Source organism: Hemicordylus capensis, chromosome 4, assembly GCF_027244095.1.
Source record: "Hemicordylus capensis ecotype Gifberg chromosome 4, rHemCap1.1.pri, whole genome shotgun sequence".
NCBI classification, from domain to species: domain Eukaryota; kingdom Metazoa; phylum Chordata; class Lepidosauria; order Squamata; family Cordylidae; genus Hemicordylus; species Hemicordylus capensis.
The window spans coordinates 19,639,843-19,656,149 of NC_069660.1; the positions used below are offsets into that span (position 1 = coordinate 19,639,843).

General features: G+C 45.2%; 1 protein-coding gene across 3 annotated transcripts in view; it reads right to left on the bottom strand.

Moving 5' to 3' along the window:
* GNAS (GNAS complex locus) overlaps positions 1 to 16,307 on the bottom strand; it is a 290,975-nt gene that overhangs the window by 176,346 nt on the left and 98,322 nt on the right. Inside the window, exon 2 of one of the 3 annotated variants that reach the window (XM_053244162.1) lies at positions 787 to 926. The exons of the other annotated variants lie outside the window; for them this stretch is intronic. Within the exon in view, the coding sequence (XP_053100137.1) occupies positions 787 to 832 (46 nt within the window). The 5' untranslated portion in view covers positions 833 to 926. The remainder of the gene's footprint in view (positions 1 to 786; positions 927 to 16,307) is intronic. 3 annotated transcript variants of the gene reach the window in all.

Consider the following 16,307-nt stretch of genomic DNA (forward strand, 5'->3'; position numbering starts at 1 on the left):
TCCTGAAATAATCCCCAAACTTGCCAACGCTATTTACCAGAGACAAAAGTGGGAAGAGTGTACATACCCCACCATCAGTGACTCCCTATTCCAAACTGTCTTGAATTATCTGAGGAAGAAAAACAAACCTCAACAATTGCCCCTCTCCAGCCCTGGGGATATCCTAGAAGTATATCTTGATCCATCCTGCTTGTTATTCAAGTTTACTACCCACCAAGAATGAGAAATTCACTTTTCCCAATGATGAAAAAAAACAAAACACCAAGAATAAAACTCAAGAAACTAGAATGTGTGGCAAAGGTGCTGTGATTTCTACCAACTTGAAAATCCCACGGTTCTTATTTATTTACTTTTTAAAAACAGGCTGAAAATAGCCAGTGAAAAAATATAAATTCCACACAGACTTTATGAAAAAGAAGCACAAAGCATGTTGTATAAAGCTCACTTGGCATGCACACACACACACACACACACACACACACACACACACACACTCTTTTAACGTAAGTGCACACATGCGCGCACAGGCACACACACGGGCACGGGCACACACAATGTTCCTGTTGGCTAACTAGTTAGATCTAACATCCGTTTTAATTTGCCTTTCAGTATCAATATTATTTTTGTTTAATCTGTTGGCTATTCCAATCTAAAGCTTATTATGAACTTTCAACCAACCCAATCCTGGTGCATTAACATAAAAGCACATTCGGCTACTGCTGAGCTGACTGGACAGGTCTGCACTTTTTAATCCCTTCATAACTTATTGCTCCTGACAATGCTTACCTTGTGCTTTAAGAAGACCATCTGTTTTCATTACTTCAGTCCACATAGCTTGTCTCCAAACGATGCCCTTCAACTCTCTGCCTGTCCGAACTGATTCGCAAGCCCAAAGGAGCTTTTTGTGCAGCCAGCAAAATTCAGGCCTAAAGTTTCACGTATATGAGCAAAAATTGGAATATCAGCTGAATTCCACTAGTGTTGTTATTTTTTCTTGGGCAGAAATACAGCTGAAACAGATTGCCTTGAAAGCATAATGTACTTCTCTGTTTAATATCTCTCTAACCTCTGAGTTGATTTCACTTCATTTGATCCCATGCATGTTTACTCATAAGTAAGGCCCACTCAGCAGAGGCTCTTCATTTGGGGCAGAGGGGGTGTTGCCCCCCTCCTTGCCAGCCCCACATTCTTGCCAGCCGCCCATTATCTCACCAAATAGAACATCTCTCCCTCTCTGTATTTCCCTGTGTGTCTGTCTCTGTTGCTTTTGCATTTCCACTGCTTGCCAGTAGATGGCACTGGCTCTTGGTTTCCCCCACTAAATTCCTTTGTAAAGCCATTTTCAATCTTAGGGTGTTCAGTGGGATTCGTTGCCCCCCAATGAAGTGATTACCATACTTAGTCACTACCCAAATGGCATATTTAGTGCATCCACACCAATCAGGATGTGCCTTGATTTTTCTCCCCCCACCCCCCGCCAAGAGTGGGCAGGGGCTAGCCCAGCCCCTAACCAATCAGAAGTCAGAATAGCTTACAGGCTCCTATTCTGACTTATAGCCAGCAAACAAGGCCAGCCCAGTCTTCTGATTTCCCAGGGTCCTTCTAGGCAGGCTGAGAAGACTCTCTGGAGATTTGGAAGGAGAATGGGAGCACTCAATCTACAAGCAAATGGAGTTCAGAACAGGTAGGAGGCCTGGCTTCTTTCCTCCAGCCTCGTCTTCTCCAGAGGGAAGCCAGCCCTTTTCTCAGTACCCCAACCCAGGAGGCACTGGATTTCTCTAGCATTTGCTAGATCTTTTATTTTCCAATAATTTTTAAAATAGGAAAACCTGGCAAAATTCAGAGATCTAGAGAATGAGGGGGATAGACTGGCACTCCTCTGGGTAGTTCTTTTACTAACAAGCAAACAAGTAAGCAGCCCTCCATCCCCACCCCCACCTTCCCTCTTTGGGACTTTAAGCAAAGCTTTGAGCCAGCTCCTTTCTCTTTCTCTTACTCTCTCACTTCTCTTGAGGGTGAAAGAGAGGGAGGGGGGTTATAGCTTCCAAATAAAACAAGGCATCTTAACTAAAACTACTAATTGGACAATTTCAAACTTTTCTGTGTCTTTAATATGTGTCTTAATACCGAGATTATTGCCTTCTCTTCATGGGCAACCTAATAGGCACAGCCTGGAAACCAGCCCAGTCCAAAATAGTCAAGTAACTCCACCACTCTACAGTAGGGGTGTGCAAGGACTGCAGTCTGAGCTGCGGCCTGAATTCAGACTGGTCCGTTGAGCTGCAAACCAGTTTGGGGCAGTTTGAGGTGGGTCCAGGGAGGCGGTAAGTGGCACCCGTAGGAGTACAGATGCAAGTCCTTACCAGTGTGATTGCCACTCTAGGAAGCTTCCTGCTATGGCAGGAAGCAGCCCGCACACAGCAGCACAACTCTGTCATACCCAGCCTTCGCGAACGCCCGGAGGCCAGTTGCACTGACAGCATCGCAGCATGCATGGAGGCATCAGGAACCCGTTGAGGCTTACTCCCAAGTATCTGCTGTGTGCATTAGGGATGTGCACGGACCTGTTCAGAGGCCCTTTTACGGGCCTCCAAACAGGTTCGAACACCGGGGGGGGGTTTGAAGTTCAAAGCCAGGGGGGCACTTTACGGGCAGGGAGAGGGTCACTTACCCCTCCCCCGCTTCCCCCCCGCCAGTGCTTGTTTTTTTAAAAAAACCTTCAGGGCAGCAGTGTACCTTTCTGCCACCCCTTCCCCCTCTTCGGCTGGAAGTACTGGGTGTGGACACGCACGCTGCCCCGAAAGCTTTTCTGAAAAATGAGTGCCGGCGTGGGGGGGGCAGGGGAGGGGTAAGTGCACCCTACCCCACCCTTAAAGAGGCATCACCACCCCCTTGAGCCACCCCTGCCCGGTTCTATGCACATCGCTAGTGTGCGTAGGATTGCAGCCCAAGGGCATATACCAGAAATGTTTACACTGTGAGAAAGGGATATGGCTAGCTTTTTTTTTTCTTTTTAAGGAAATAAATATGCATGTCCATATGTGTACGAAGAAAGGGAACTTAATGGGTTCTGCGTGTGGCCAAATACAGAAGCACTTCACACAAACAGTATGAAGCGCCGAGGGGAGGTTTGCAAGGAGAGCGGGTTTGCCCTGCTCTCCCTGCAGACGATCACTCACTCGTTGCTGGGCGGGGGGATCGCCCGCCCAACTCCACCCCTGTGCGAGTGCACAGTGCATTACTGGGAACCTCTCGAGTGTATCCACCGCGGCTGCTGAACACACGATCAGTTAAAGTAGGTTAAGCGGCGGGCTACCTAAGAGGGCTCGCTGCCATGCCGCCGCTGGGAGCCATGCACGGCCCAGTGGTTCACACGTGCAGCAGAAACCGGGCTGGGCTCCCAAGGCCTGGTTTCTGCTGCACGTGCGAATAGCCTCACATTGTGGTATTTTCAAGTGAGCAGGTGCTACCTGCAAATAGGCACTCAAGATTCAAAACCTCCCCACACCCTACGCTGATCTTCTTAGCCTAGTCCTGCATGGGGTGAGGAGGAGAGGGCTGAGATTGCAAGGAAGGGGAGAAATGGAAGCAATGCTGATAGAAGAAGGGATGGAGCCACTGAGGGGAAGAAGAGGCAAGGTGACTTTAGAGTGAGAGGGCGCTGCTACTTTCCACACTGATCCCCCACCATGAACCACTAAAGGCAGGATTACTTTACTCACAGCCAGCCAAGGGGTGGATTTAGCACTAAATAGCCAGCTGCTAAGTGTTGGCGTGAATGATGAAGATTTTGGCTGAGACAAGTAAAGAACTTGACAAATGACGAAAACCATGGGCTGGTGATTCAAAATCTTTTTAATCTGGGGTTGAACCTGCCTACTATTAGCCCCCCTGGCTCCCTTCTCTCCCCTCACCTCCACCCACCACAACCCAAGAAGCAGCAGTTGCCAGTGGGTCCACTGAATTCAGTGAGGCTTACTCCCAAGTAAGTGTGCATAGGACCACAGCCTCCCACAGCTAAAAGCAGGATGTTGAGTAGAAAGGAGGAGTTGTACTATAAAAAAAAAATTCCCTTAGAGTTGCTTAAAACATGCACATACCACCAGATTACGATACGTTTGAAGATCAGCCAATGGGTATGTGAACTGGCTCCATTGAACTGCACTGAGTAGCAGATGAAACTAATTCTATCTGCAGGTCAGGATCCAAAGAGCTACTTTAGGTCTGTCCAAGAGCCAGCCAGACCTGGACCTCAAAGAAGCCTCCCCTGATGAGGAAGACCCCTGCAAGAGTCCCTGCAATGGCTATGATACCATAATGGCCTCATTCCTGGAGGGACAGCCAGAGGAGAACCCACAGGAAAAGTCTAAGAGAATCTGACACACACACACTCCAATCAGGCCTTTATTATTTGCCCTCAGGACTTCACAATGGTACCAGATTTGGGCCAACATCCAGAACCAGCCCACCTGGCAGCCCAAAGCGTCCCTCCACCCCAGAAGGTGGAGGAAGCAAATGTAGATACAACATCGGATCAGGGCCAAGCAAACTCCAAGAAGGGGAGGAGCCTGCTACTCCTCTATTAAACCTTCACTTGCTTTCGGAGCCTTGCTTGTACAACAGCTCACCTGAGAAGCTCCCTGCAAAACCTGCTCCTTGAATCTACCGCTCCAGCCTTTTTCTCTCATCCTTAACCCCAACCTTGCTCCAGTTCCTGAGGCTCTTCACACGATTAGTGTGAAGAGCCTCTAGGGGGTTAGTGGGGAGAACGGGCTTAGCCCGCTCTCCCCGCAGATGAGCAGTCTGCTCTGGGTGGCCACAGCAGCCGCCCACACGACTGCCGGCTCCGTCACGGAGCAAGCTGGGGCTGGGGAGTTCGGGGGCCACGCGGCCCCCGGAAGCTCCAGCATGCCCTGCACAAGTGCGCAGGGCATGCTGGAGAGACCCCCGAGCTGGGAGGCTGCTTTTCAGCCTCCCAGTTGGAGGGCCACTCATGATTTTAAAACCCGGGTTTGCGGAGCACTCACGCCGCAAACCCGGTTTAAGGGGCAGGCTACCTAAGTGGGCTAGCCGCTTGTAAGCCACCGGGCTCGCCTGCGAGCCCAGTGGTTTACACGAGCAGCAAAAATTGGGCTAGGCTCTCCTAGCCCAATTTTTGCCGCTCAAGGGAATAGCCTCCCTGTCTCCAGCCCTACCCTACAGTAACCCTGTTTGCTGCCTCACTGGCCCCCATTCTAGCCTCAGCAATAGCCGCCAACTCAGCAGCCCCACCACTGGCACTGGCAGTTCAGCCCTGCCCAATGTTTTTTGTTTGTTTGTTTGTTTTTAATCTTTAAAACATTTGAACAGAAATCTGCTGTGCGATATCACGTATTGTTTTTAGATATCCCTTCAGCTTCAAAAATAGCTTGCCAATTAACATTGCAGGTGGAGGCTACTATTTGAGAAATATAAGCCAACAGTCCTGGCAAGCACGTGGAACTAATCGGGCCCTCCCTGGAATCCCAGCCATAGCTTTGCCTCTGATTGCCCTTTCATACAAGTACGCCATTGCCTGATGTTGCGAGCAAGTTTTGAACACACTTATGTGAACCAGCCCTCTGGACCGGGCTGATCACCCAATCTGAGGATGGGGGGAAATTTCCGCAAGGTGATATTGGTTAGTAACAATTTCAAAGATCATTCCTTGAAGAGAATGGTCTCAAAACAGTGGGTGCATCAGCTGGTAACCTCCAGGCTTGACTATTGCAATGCACTCTTTGTACGTAGTTCAGACAGTTAGTTCAAAATGTAGCAGCTAGACTGGTCTCTGGGGTAACCTGGAGAGACCATATTATGCCTGTTCTCAAACAGTTGCACTGGCTGCCAACATGTTTCTGGGCAAAATACAAAATGCTGGTTATTACCTTTAAAGCCCTAAACGGTTCTTAGCATTTCAGCCTAAGAACTCTGCAAGGTAGGTTAGGCTGAGCTAGTGACTTGTTCAAGGCAACCGTGAGCTTCCTGCATTTAAAGCCAGCTCTCCATGCTCCAAGCCCCATAACCACTGCACCACACAGGCTCTACTTGCTCTTGAGATACCTTATACTGAGTCAGACCGTTGGCCCGCCTAGTTCAGTATGGTCTACTCTGACTGGCAGTGACTCTCCGGGGTTCCAGATGGACATTCCCCAGCTCTGCCTGGAACTGCCAGGGCCTGAACCTGGGACTTCCTACATGCAAAGCAGATGCTCTTCCACTAAGCTACGATCTTGCCCCTCCCTCTGAGAGGATTTGTTTTCCAGGCACTTCACTGCAGTGCCTCTGTTCTTACTTGTGCCATTTTTAATGATGCCATCTAAGCACCAGGTTCAGATAGTAAAGTTATGAAGAGGCATTCTCTGTGGTTGTCCCTCAGTTATCAAGCTTTTATATTATTTTAATCTGTTTTAAATGCTGTTTGTTGTAGCAGTTTACCTGAGGATGCGGATCAACACTGGCAGAGAGCTGTTGCCTATTTATAGGCTTCCTGGAGGTCACTGAGGGAAGCAGGGTGCTCTACCAGCTGGACCTGCAGCTTAGTGGGACAGTATCTGCTTTGCACCCAGAAGAGCCCAGGTTCAATCCCTGGCACCTTCAGGTAGGGACTGCCTGGAATCCTGGAGAGCTGCTGCCAGTCAGAGTAAACAATACTGAGCTAGATGGACCAATGGTCTGACTCAGTATAAGGCAGCTTCCTATGCAGCAGATCCAAGAAGACTGTTCTTATGAAGCATTGTTAAGACCTATGTTTATGGGCTGATTTTTGAGGCTCAGGATTAAGCTGTGAAAGTTTGGAGACTTTTCAGTGAATTTATTAAATGTCTTTTCTGCTGTCTGTGTTTTTAACTCCTCCAAGCCTCAAGGATGGGGGTGGCTATAAAGCTAAATAACAGTGTTCATGGAAGGGCTATTTGATGTGTGGGGAAGTTAGAAAGGATTTAGTTACCCACACTTTCCCAGGGATGATCATGTGAACAAGATCCTCAAAGAAAGAAAGGCAATGACTCCGGGAGACAGGGTAACAGAAATGTCCAGCGCCTGCTGAACACACTCTAAAAACTTGAGAATTGGCCGGTGCTGAACTAAGCAATATGTATCCACTAACTGTGGATGAATTTCCTACAGAAATGTCAAGCGTAGCTCTGGTCATTGCCTACAGAGGATTGTAATGTCTTTGTGCAATGAAATTATACCTCCTGGTTACTCTGAGAAATAAAAGAGAGATACTTGGCTCTTTTAAGGAGCGACACCCAAAATAAACATGCAAGCAGAGGTAATAGTTGAGATTTCAGTAGGGAATGAGATTCATAGCAAAGTTCAGAGGGCTGCTCTTTGCTGCATCCAAACTTAAACTGCAAAAAAATAAGCTGATTTTAAGAGCTCTTGAGGCTACTTTTTATACCTTATAACAATGACTATCATCTTATCAACAAACACCTTTTAAGCCTTGTGCTTTTGGCATGCCTGGCTAGGGCACAGGCCCACTTTATAGTTTATGGCAAAAACAACTGAGTATTTAGAGCTAGTGAATTCACCAGAGATACAGGGGCTCCTGAGGAATAATGACATACCCTCTGAAATATTGGAGGAGGGGGTCCAGCCTCTCCTGCCCTCCCTAAATGGCACCCCTGCATGTAAGCAAAAGCCTCTTATAATCTTACAAAACAATTTGTTGGAAAAGTAATTCTGTCAAATATTTGCATATGCTTTACCTCTCTTTTCTAATCTTGTATTGTTATCACAGCGTGTTCAAGATATAACCCTCTTGAATAGCCCATGTTGCATTCACTATTTTCCAGCGTTTCACCACACCTCTTAACAAGCAAGACTTCCTTGCAATCAACAGGTACCGGAGAAAAACATGCTTATATAATGTGTAAATGATATTTTTTAAACGTTGCAAATTGTTCTCTTCCTCATAGCCTTTTCCTCACAGAGCTGCCATCTCCAGTTTTCTTGCAGAATTTTAAGTTATTCAGGGAGTTTTCCTCCTGTCGTCTTCTCCAATTACTATTTCTTTTGAATTAATTAAGCACCATTAAAAAATAAAAAAAAGAGAATGTCCCTGCCTCTACAGAGAACACAAAACACGATAGCTCCAAGAGCTAAAAATAGACTGTTCCACTCGGAATGCAAACTATTCAGTCTTCAAAACTATTTATACAGTGCGAATTAATTGCAGATGGACAATTCGTAAAGCAAGCTCCCTGCAACCGATACAAAAGTATTACCTTCTCCAGACTGAAAGCAGGTAAAGATCACTTTAGGCAGGGGATGTAATTGGGGATAATATAGCTTGTTTTAAAATCTTTGTGAGGGAAAACGCAGTTTGTAAAATAACTTTGCTCGGCTCATTCTTAAAACGTTTAAAGATATGTGTTGTTTTTAAAGTGTGCTGAGTTGCTGTGGTTCCTAGGGAAAGCAAAGAGATAGCTAGAATTTGGTATATATAATCTAGGCAGTTCTGGTCATCTAAATCATTCTTTTTAAAGAAAACAAACTACTTTCTAGCAAATTATATAAAGATCTTTAAGCAGCTTACCAAGCTGATTTAAAATAATGTTTATAAGCACACCTCCTTTATTTCCAAATATTGATACTGAAGAACCCAGGCCTTCTAATGCTATCTCTTTTACTTTAATCTACTTCTTAGTAGGCTGCATCCTTTCTGGTCAGTGTTCATCTCAAGTGGTAGCAATGAACTGATAACAAAATACAGGATAGTGATAAAGACAAGGCAAGCTGTGGAAGAGCTGAGCTGGTAAGCAGTCCTTTGTAAGAGTTCAGCAGCTCTGCAGCCTAACGATTTAAGCTTCAGCTTTGTCATTTTTTTAGTTGTCAAGTCAATGGCAAGAATACACAAACAGAACAGGAGAAAAGAAAAGAAAAATGAAAACAGTCCACATGCCTGTCAGTAGGAGCTTCCTTTCTGCATTGCATTCAACATAATATTTACACATGTGATATGACAATGTGCAGATTTTAAAATATGTAATGTAAGGTGCAATTTGGGATAAGTTACACATGACAACATCCCAGTAAAACCAGTGGAATTTAAGTGTGCACAAGATACTTGTGTGTGCAAGGCACCATGGGTCTTGTACCAGGGACTCTGCCATTAGGGCCCAGGTGACCCACTCCCTGTGCCACCAGGGCTATTTGCAGATGGCATGGACTGCTAGCCCGGGTGCTTTCCAGCTTAGCTACTCAACAGCAGCAAAATGCTTCAGTTCAGGAAAATCACATTCAAAACATAAACAGCAGGGGGAGCAGTCTCGCAGAAACTAACAACCCAAAACCCCAGCAATTTTCATACACCGGATATACGACGTCATAGCACTATATCACAGCAATTAAAATTCAGAACAAGGCACTGGAAATATGAACGGCACCCTGCTGTCAGTATTTTTTTTAAACACACATTTCAGTAAACAAATACCACAAAGCATGTATTTTAATATGGAATGATTGTTGTTAAGGAAACTTTGCTTAAAGGTGTCCAGAATTCTGAAAGAATTTTTATAACAAAATCTTACTGCATGTAAATCTCTGATAGCCTTAATTTACAAGTGTATTGGGCTATCTTATTTACTGGCATATCTTCTGGGGTCTGCACATTTAGCAGCAGCTCCCACTCTGGGATCAATGTCTCTGCTTCCTTGTGCTTGTCCCTTCTCCTGCAGACAGACGGCTGCCCTGTTGACTTTTCAAGTGCACAGAAAATGTCGTGTAACTAAGGGACTCTGGGACTTGCCGGTCTTAAGAGACCTATCTCATACAACACCATACTACTGTACCCTCTGAATTTGAGACAAGAAGTTCAAGAGTCAGGGAAAACTCTGGAAAGGTTGGATTTCAATTTTTTTTTTAAAAAATTATTCTATAAAAAATAAGTTGCATTTTAAAAACACTATTTAAAGTTAAAAGTTGACAGCTGAAAAATTGAGAACTCCCATGACTGCCTGGTAAATGCATGCTATCTAAGAAAAACTCAAGTATGTAGTACACCGCTCTGCCCAGCTGCACCATCTCCCTTCCAGAGCCTGCTCTGCCCTCGGTGGCGGTGGCCTGGCTGGGTGGAGAAGCAGTTCCTCCGCTCAGCTAGGGGTGGGAGTAGCTGTGTATGTCCTGGGTGGCATCTGGATGGAGCCAGCAAAGAGGAAGGGAAGGTAGCGGCAGCAACGTGCCTGGCTCCAGGGGCGGGCAGCAGAGCACCATGCAGTTGGGGCTGTCCTTGACTTGGGCAGTGCCCTTCCCACTGGGGGTGGGGTGGGCTGAATATCTCCAGCAAGAGCAGCGGACTGGTGGGGAAGGGGTGCTCTGGTGGCTGGGTGGTGCAGCAACCTCTGGGTGGGAAGGGGTGCTCTGCACATGCTCAGAGGCAATCTGAGGTTTACCCCGTGTTGGAGATGGGTGGGGGGGAAGAAGGGTGGAGGTGAGGCAAGGGAAGAGGGGCAGTGTCGGGGTGGTAGTGGTGAGGCTAGAGTGTCAGAGGAGATATCTTATTATACACAAATGTTAGGGAGCCCTGCCTTGATGTTAAGGAGCCACTCCAATTTGCCTTAGGGCCTCTCACACCCTTAACGGCAGCCATGCATGTGGCCATGGGAATACATTTTCACTTGACATCTATCAGAGGAAACTTTATTAAGAACCAGTATTTTGTGTATAACCATAGTAATATATGTTATCTTCTATTTAAGAAATGGGGGCAGGGAGAGAACCACAGCACTACCTCTTATAGAATGCAAAACAAACTGTAAGACATAAAGTCTAAAAATGTTTCATTGGGGGTAATTAATGCCCATGTTATTCACTCTTCACCCATGAAGAAATGTACAAGATGGGGCGGCGGGGGGGGGGGGGGCGCAGTGTGAATCTTGGGGCCCTGGGCAGTTGCCTGGTTTGCCCTCTCCTAAAGTCACCACTGCTGGGAATGATGGGAGTTGTAGTCCAGCAACATCTGCAGAACCACGTTTGAAAACCCCTGCTATAAAAAATGTTTGTATCTGAAAACTTCCAACTGGGGGGACGGGACCTCTCTGAGATAAACAGAATTTGCAGTTAATCAAGTCCAGATTAGTCCACAGCAGATTTTAGCAGGTTAAGGCTTTGTAGCTCAAAAATGTTATAATATAGCTGTTTCCAGGGAATCCAAGTAATGCCAGAAAAAGGAAACCAAACAGTGGAGTCCCTCACGTCAAATCCTGGTATCTCTCCTTTGTAACTGCATTATTATTAAACTCCCTGAGTTGCTCTTTGCAGCTTTCTCGGAATGTGGTTGGTGTTTACTGGTCAAAAGGAGGGGAAAGGTGACAAGGGCTGGAGGGGAGATCTGACCGCTGAGATAGTTAGGAAACCTCCCAAGAAGGTTTGGATGGGGCTTTATAAGCACTCTGATGCCACAGCCATAAATATTAATAGGGGTCTGGTTTAGGGGAGTTACTCATCATGTGTGTGAAACATTTTCTACAGCCAATGCCTATTGTTGAAAGTGTTTATTGCACCACTGGTTTTCTGCATCATAATCTTTTCCATTTTTTCAGTTTTTTTAAATGAGGCATTTTTCACTGTATGTGTGTTCCTCCCACCCCAGCTATATATGTATTTACAGCACTCCAATCTTTTCCCAATCCACTTTATTTCAATTAATACATGTTGCATTCCGTTGCAAGTTGCAACTCCCAATGTAACCAGTCTTCCCCCACGCCACCCCAGCAAGAATGTTTTTTAATCTTTCTGTCAATGCAGATGGCGCTGAATTTTTATCTTGCAAGTAAAGTTACTTCATACACAGGCTTTCAAACACTAATATTTTTGTACTAGTAACAAAACCTTTGGTTGTGCTTTCTGTCATATTATCATCTCCACTTTTTGCAAGTAACCTGCCTGCCTTATTTTCTTTAAAGCACAAGGGGAAAAGTAGTGTAATAAAGAGGACTGCCAGACAATTAAATAACTTTTAGCTGATGAGTCTCCTGTGTTTTAACAGATAGATTAATTGATTGAAGGTAAATAAAACTGTATCACAAAAACTTCATTATAGGTTTCTTTTTGAGATACTGAACAGAATCTGAGATAGCTTTTATTTACCAAATTTGTAAGTTAACAATAATATGAAAATGCTTATCTAAAATGTGTTTTATTTTCATTCTCTATTAAAGTTTCACACCCAAGGCACAATAACCTCTAAAAATAAAATGTGTATCCTTAACCTAAAGTCTTTCCCATTAAAACTGGCCCCCACAATTAATCAACTAAAGTTTTAGATGATTAATCTACCTGATGAAACGGAATAAAACATGTAGCCCTAACAATGATAACTGCTGTTCGTTATATAGCACCTTCAGAGTATGCAGAACTTTGTAGAGTAACATGAGCAGGGGTGGGTGGCAGGGAGAGGACAGACCTCTGTCCTGAGGAGCATACAATTCAAGTTTTACAGTGTGGAAGACCAAAGATGGCAAAGAGGGAAGGGAGACAGAAGAGGAAAGGATCAAATGGGAGAAATGTAATAGCAGTAAAGAAGACTGATGGGCTAAAGAGTTATTCATGGGGGTAAACGTCTTCCTTTTGTGCTGTTTACTTAATTCTGTGTACAGGAGCACATTCCCCACTTCAAGCATGTTAATTATCCCTGAACACCCTTTAACATCCACTCCCCATGATACTCAAAATTAATCACTTTGGCTTGGGAATGAAGCAAGTCTCTATAAAGCTGTATGCTTGCTGCAGTCCACGTGCTTCGTGCATGCAAATCTGGGCTTTTCCCTTTTCTCTCCCAGCAGTGATTCCAGGCTGTTTCTGAAGCTCCCACGTGTTTTGGAAGGAGGGGAATCAGTATTCAGTAGCCCCATTCTTCGGACAGAACCGGCTCCATAATATATAGGTCCCATAACATATGGGCTGCAAAGGTTGGATTGCAAAAATATTGGCCAGATCACTAAAATACTGGCTGTTTGGCAGCTTTTTTTTTCAGAAACTGTTCGTGGATTGAACCCTTTTTGTCCATTAACTTTTGTTCCTCTTTACTTCTGATTGTGGAGTTAAAGTGATAAAACGACCAGGGTAGTCTCATAGCCAGGAACTTTGTGGTAAGGAGAACAAATTGGTATAGTGGGAAAGAGAGTGTAATGGTCTAGGAAAATCAGCAAAACTGTAAATAGAGGGAGTCTATAATAGGCTTCGTGTTAAAAATATTTTTAAAAACATGTTTGAAAAATAAGTGCTTGTCAGTCACCCCAGTCCTAGTGCCTTTACACTCACTGACCTGAAGTTGGAAGCTGGGAGTTTATTTATTACTTATATATTTAAAATATTTCTGCCACGGCTGCTCAGGGTGGCTTGCAACAAAAGCAGCAAGAAAACACACAATTAAAACAAACACCAAACAAATTTAAAAGCAAAAGGCTGAAATTGATTAAAACTGGAAAACCAATTAAAAATCACATTTAAAATGCCTCTTAAAAGAGGAGGGTTTTCAAGATCTTTCTAACACTCATCAGAGAAGGGAAATGTCAAAGCTCCTCTGGAAGGTCATTCATAGAATCATAGATTTGGAGGGGATCTTGGAGATTTTCTAGATCAGCCCGCTTCTCAATGTAGGAAACGGCAGCAACATCCTTGACAGATGGCTATCCAGCCTCTGTTGGAAAACCTCTAATGAAGGAGAGCCTCCCACTGCATGAGGCAGACTGTTCCACAGCTGAACAGCTCTTACAGTTAAGAAGTTCTTCCAAATGCCTAGTCTAAATCTGTAATTTCAACCCATTGCTTCTAGTCCTGCCCTCAGGATTCAGGAGCAACAAAGACCGCTTCTTCTTCATCTGAAATAGCCTTTCAGATATTTGAAGATGACTATCATATCCATCCTCAGTCTTCTCTTCTCAAGGCTAAACATACCCAGCTCCCTCAGCTGTTCCTCATAGGACATGGTTTCCAGACCCCTCACCATCTTTGTTGCCCTCCTCTGAACCTGTTCCAGTTTACCAATGTCCTTCCTAAAATGCAGGACACAGAATTCAAAAAATGGAGGGCCACTACTGAAAAGGCCCTGTCCCTGATTCCTGCTAATTAGATCTGTGTCAGTGGTGGGGTCGACAGCAGGACATGTGAGAAAGGGCAAAGCACCCTGGCAGATTCATAGGAGCAAATATGATCTGACAGATTCCCTGGTCCCAAGCCATGCAGAGGGAAGGGGGTGTAGACTTTACCTGAGGGTTGGCAGGCCATGGATCATATACTATATACCTCTCTTTCATGAAGAACACATACCTCTATTTTTGAAACATACACAGGAACTTTGCTCATCTGATCATATTCCCAGGTGCATCTTTCTAGCTAACCTCTTCTACTTCTGCAAGCTAATTTATAGTCAGAAACAATGAGGCTGTTTTATGGAGGACAGGACAGGGGGAATCTATGCTGGAAGCTAGGGTGGGAGATGCATCATAGGAAACCCAGTGCAGGGCTTTGCCCCACAACTTGGTGCCATCCCAGCAAGAGCCAAATCAAGACGCTACCAGAGCATGCACAAGAGTGGCCCACAATGCTCTGTGAGATTGCATGGGATTGTGGGACACACATTTTCAGATCATGGAGTGCAGCAAACTGGAACAGCAACATTTATTGGATGGTCACTGGAGGATGGACTTCAAATTATTGAGAGAGCATTGGAAGGTGTGGAAAAGCAACTTGATTATTCCTGACTGGTAGAGAGAGAGCGAGCAACATGTTAGAGGCAAAGAGAGAGAGCAATACAGAAAGCCATTAAGGAAAACATAAATCGGGGGGGGGGGAATTACTGTGAGGAACTCTTAACTGGATCAGATTTGAACAAGACTGCAGAAGAAGCAAGCATTTTAAGAATAACTAGCTTAACCCACGCAGAGCATCTGTGCACTAGTACTTGATTGCTCCCCTCACCCCCCCACCACAGTGCCCTCACCTCAGAGTTCTCTCCACCCTCACCTGAGCTGCGCTCCTGCTCCTGCTCCTCCATTTCATTGCTTCCATCCCCCTCATCCCTCATGGTTGCTCCTCCATTTCGTTGCTTCATCCCCTTCACCCCTCTCGGTCGTGGCTGCGGCATTGCTGGTGCTGACCAAGCCGCAGCCCCCTAACCCCAGAGACCTCCCCACCCTCACCCCGCTCCTCCCCGCAGGAGTACAAGCAGCAGTTGACTGGGCCCTTCCTCACTGCCGCCACGATGGCTGCTTGTTCTCTTCAGGATGCTGACAGGCCCAGGCCCAGGCCTGTCTCTCGCCCTTATTTCTTTCTCTCCTCCCCTCCCTCTTTTTCTCTCTCCACCACTCGCTCTTCTCCTCTGTCTTTCTTCCCGTCCCTCCCTCCCTCCTTTCTTTCTTTCGCTCTCTCTTCTTTCCTGAGTTAACAGTTCTTGTTCATCTTGTTTCCTCATCTAATTCACACAACAGCAGCTTCCTTCTCCTGAAGGGGCTCTTTCCTCCCTCACAACCCTTCTCTCTCTCTCTCTCTCTCTCTCTCTCTCTCTCTCCTTCTCTCCTCTACAATCTTCCCACCAGTAACAGCTACATTCCAACTGACCTTAACCATCACAGGCTCCTCTTCCCTATCTGCATGTGGAATTCCGACTGCCCAATCGCCACAGTGCTCCTGCTCTGTTACCTCCAATTAGTAAAGCACTGTGTGGGTGGGGCCTGCCACGCACCATTTGCCATGGACCACCTAAGCCTTTTAATTTATTTTGCCACGGACCATCTAAGCCTCTTAATATATAGAGATCCTCTCTCTTTTCATTTGAGGGCCTTAACAAAAACTATTGCTAATATAACAATAACAATTAAACTAGTTATATACCGCCCACAGCCTCTGGATGGGGCGGTTTAGAAATGTAATAAATAAATAACTAAATAAATAAATAATAAAGATTTGTAGACTTTCAGCAGGTGACACTTTTCCTAGCCCTATCCACCCCCAGCACAGTACCTCCAGTGACTGTTGCTGGTGTCTATCTTATGTTTCTTTTTAGATTGTGAGCCCTTTGGGGACAGGGATCCATTTCATTTATTTATTATTGATCTGTGTAAACTGCCCTGAGCCATTTTTGGAAGGGCGGTATAGAAATTGAATGAATGAATGAATGAATGAATAAATAAATAACCGAGAGGAAAGAAAAACAAGTCAAAATAATTGACATAGCAATGCCAGGTGACAGCAGAATAGAAGAAAAAGAAACAGAAAAAATAACAAAATACAAAGATCTACAAACTGAAATTGAAAGGCTGTGGCAGAAGAAGACCAAAATA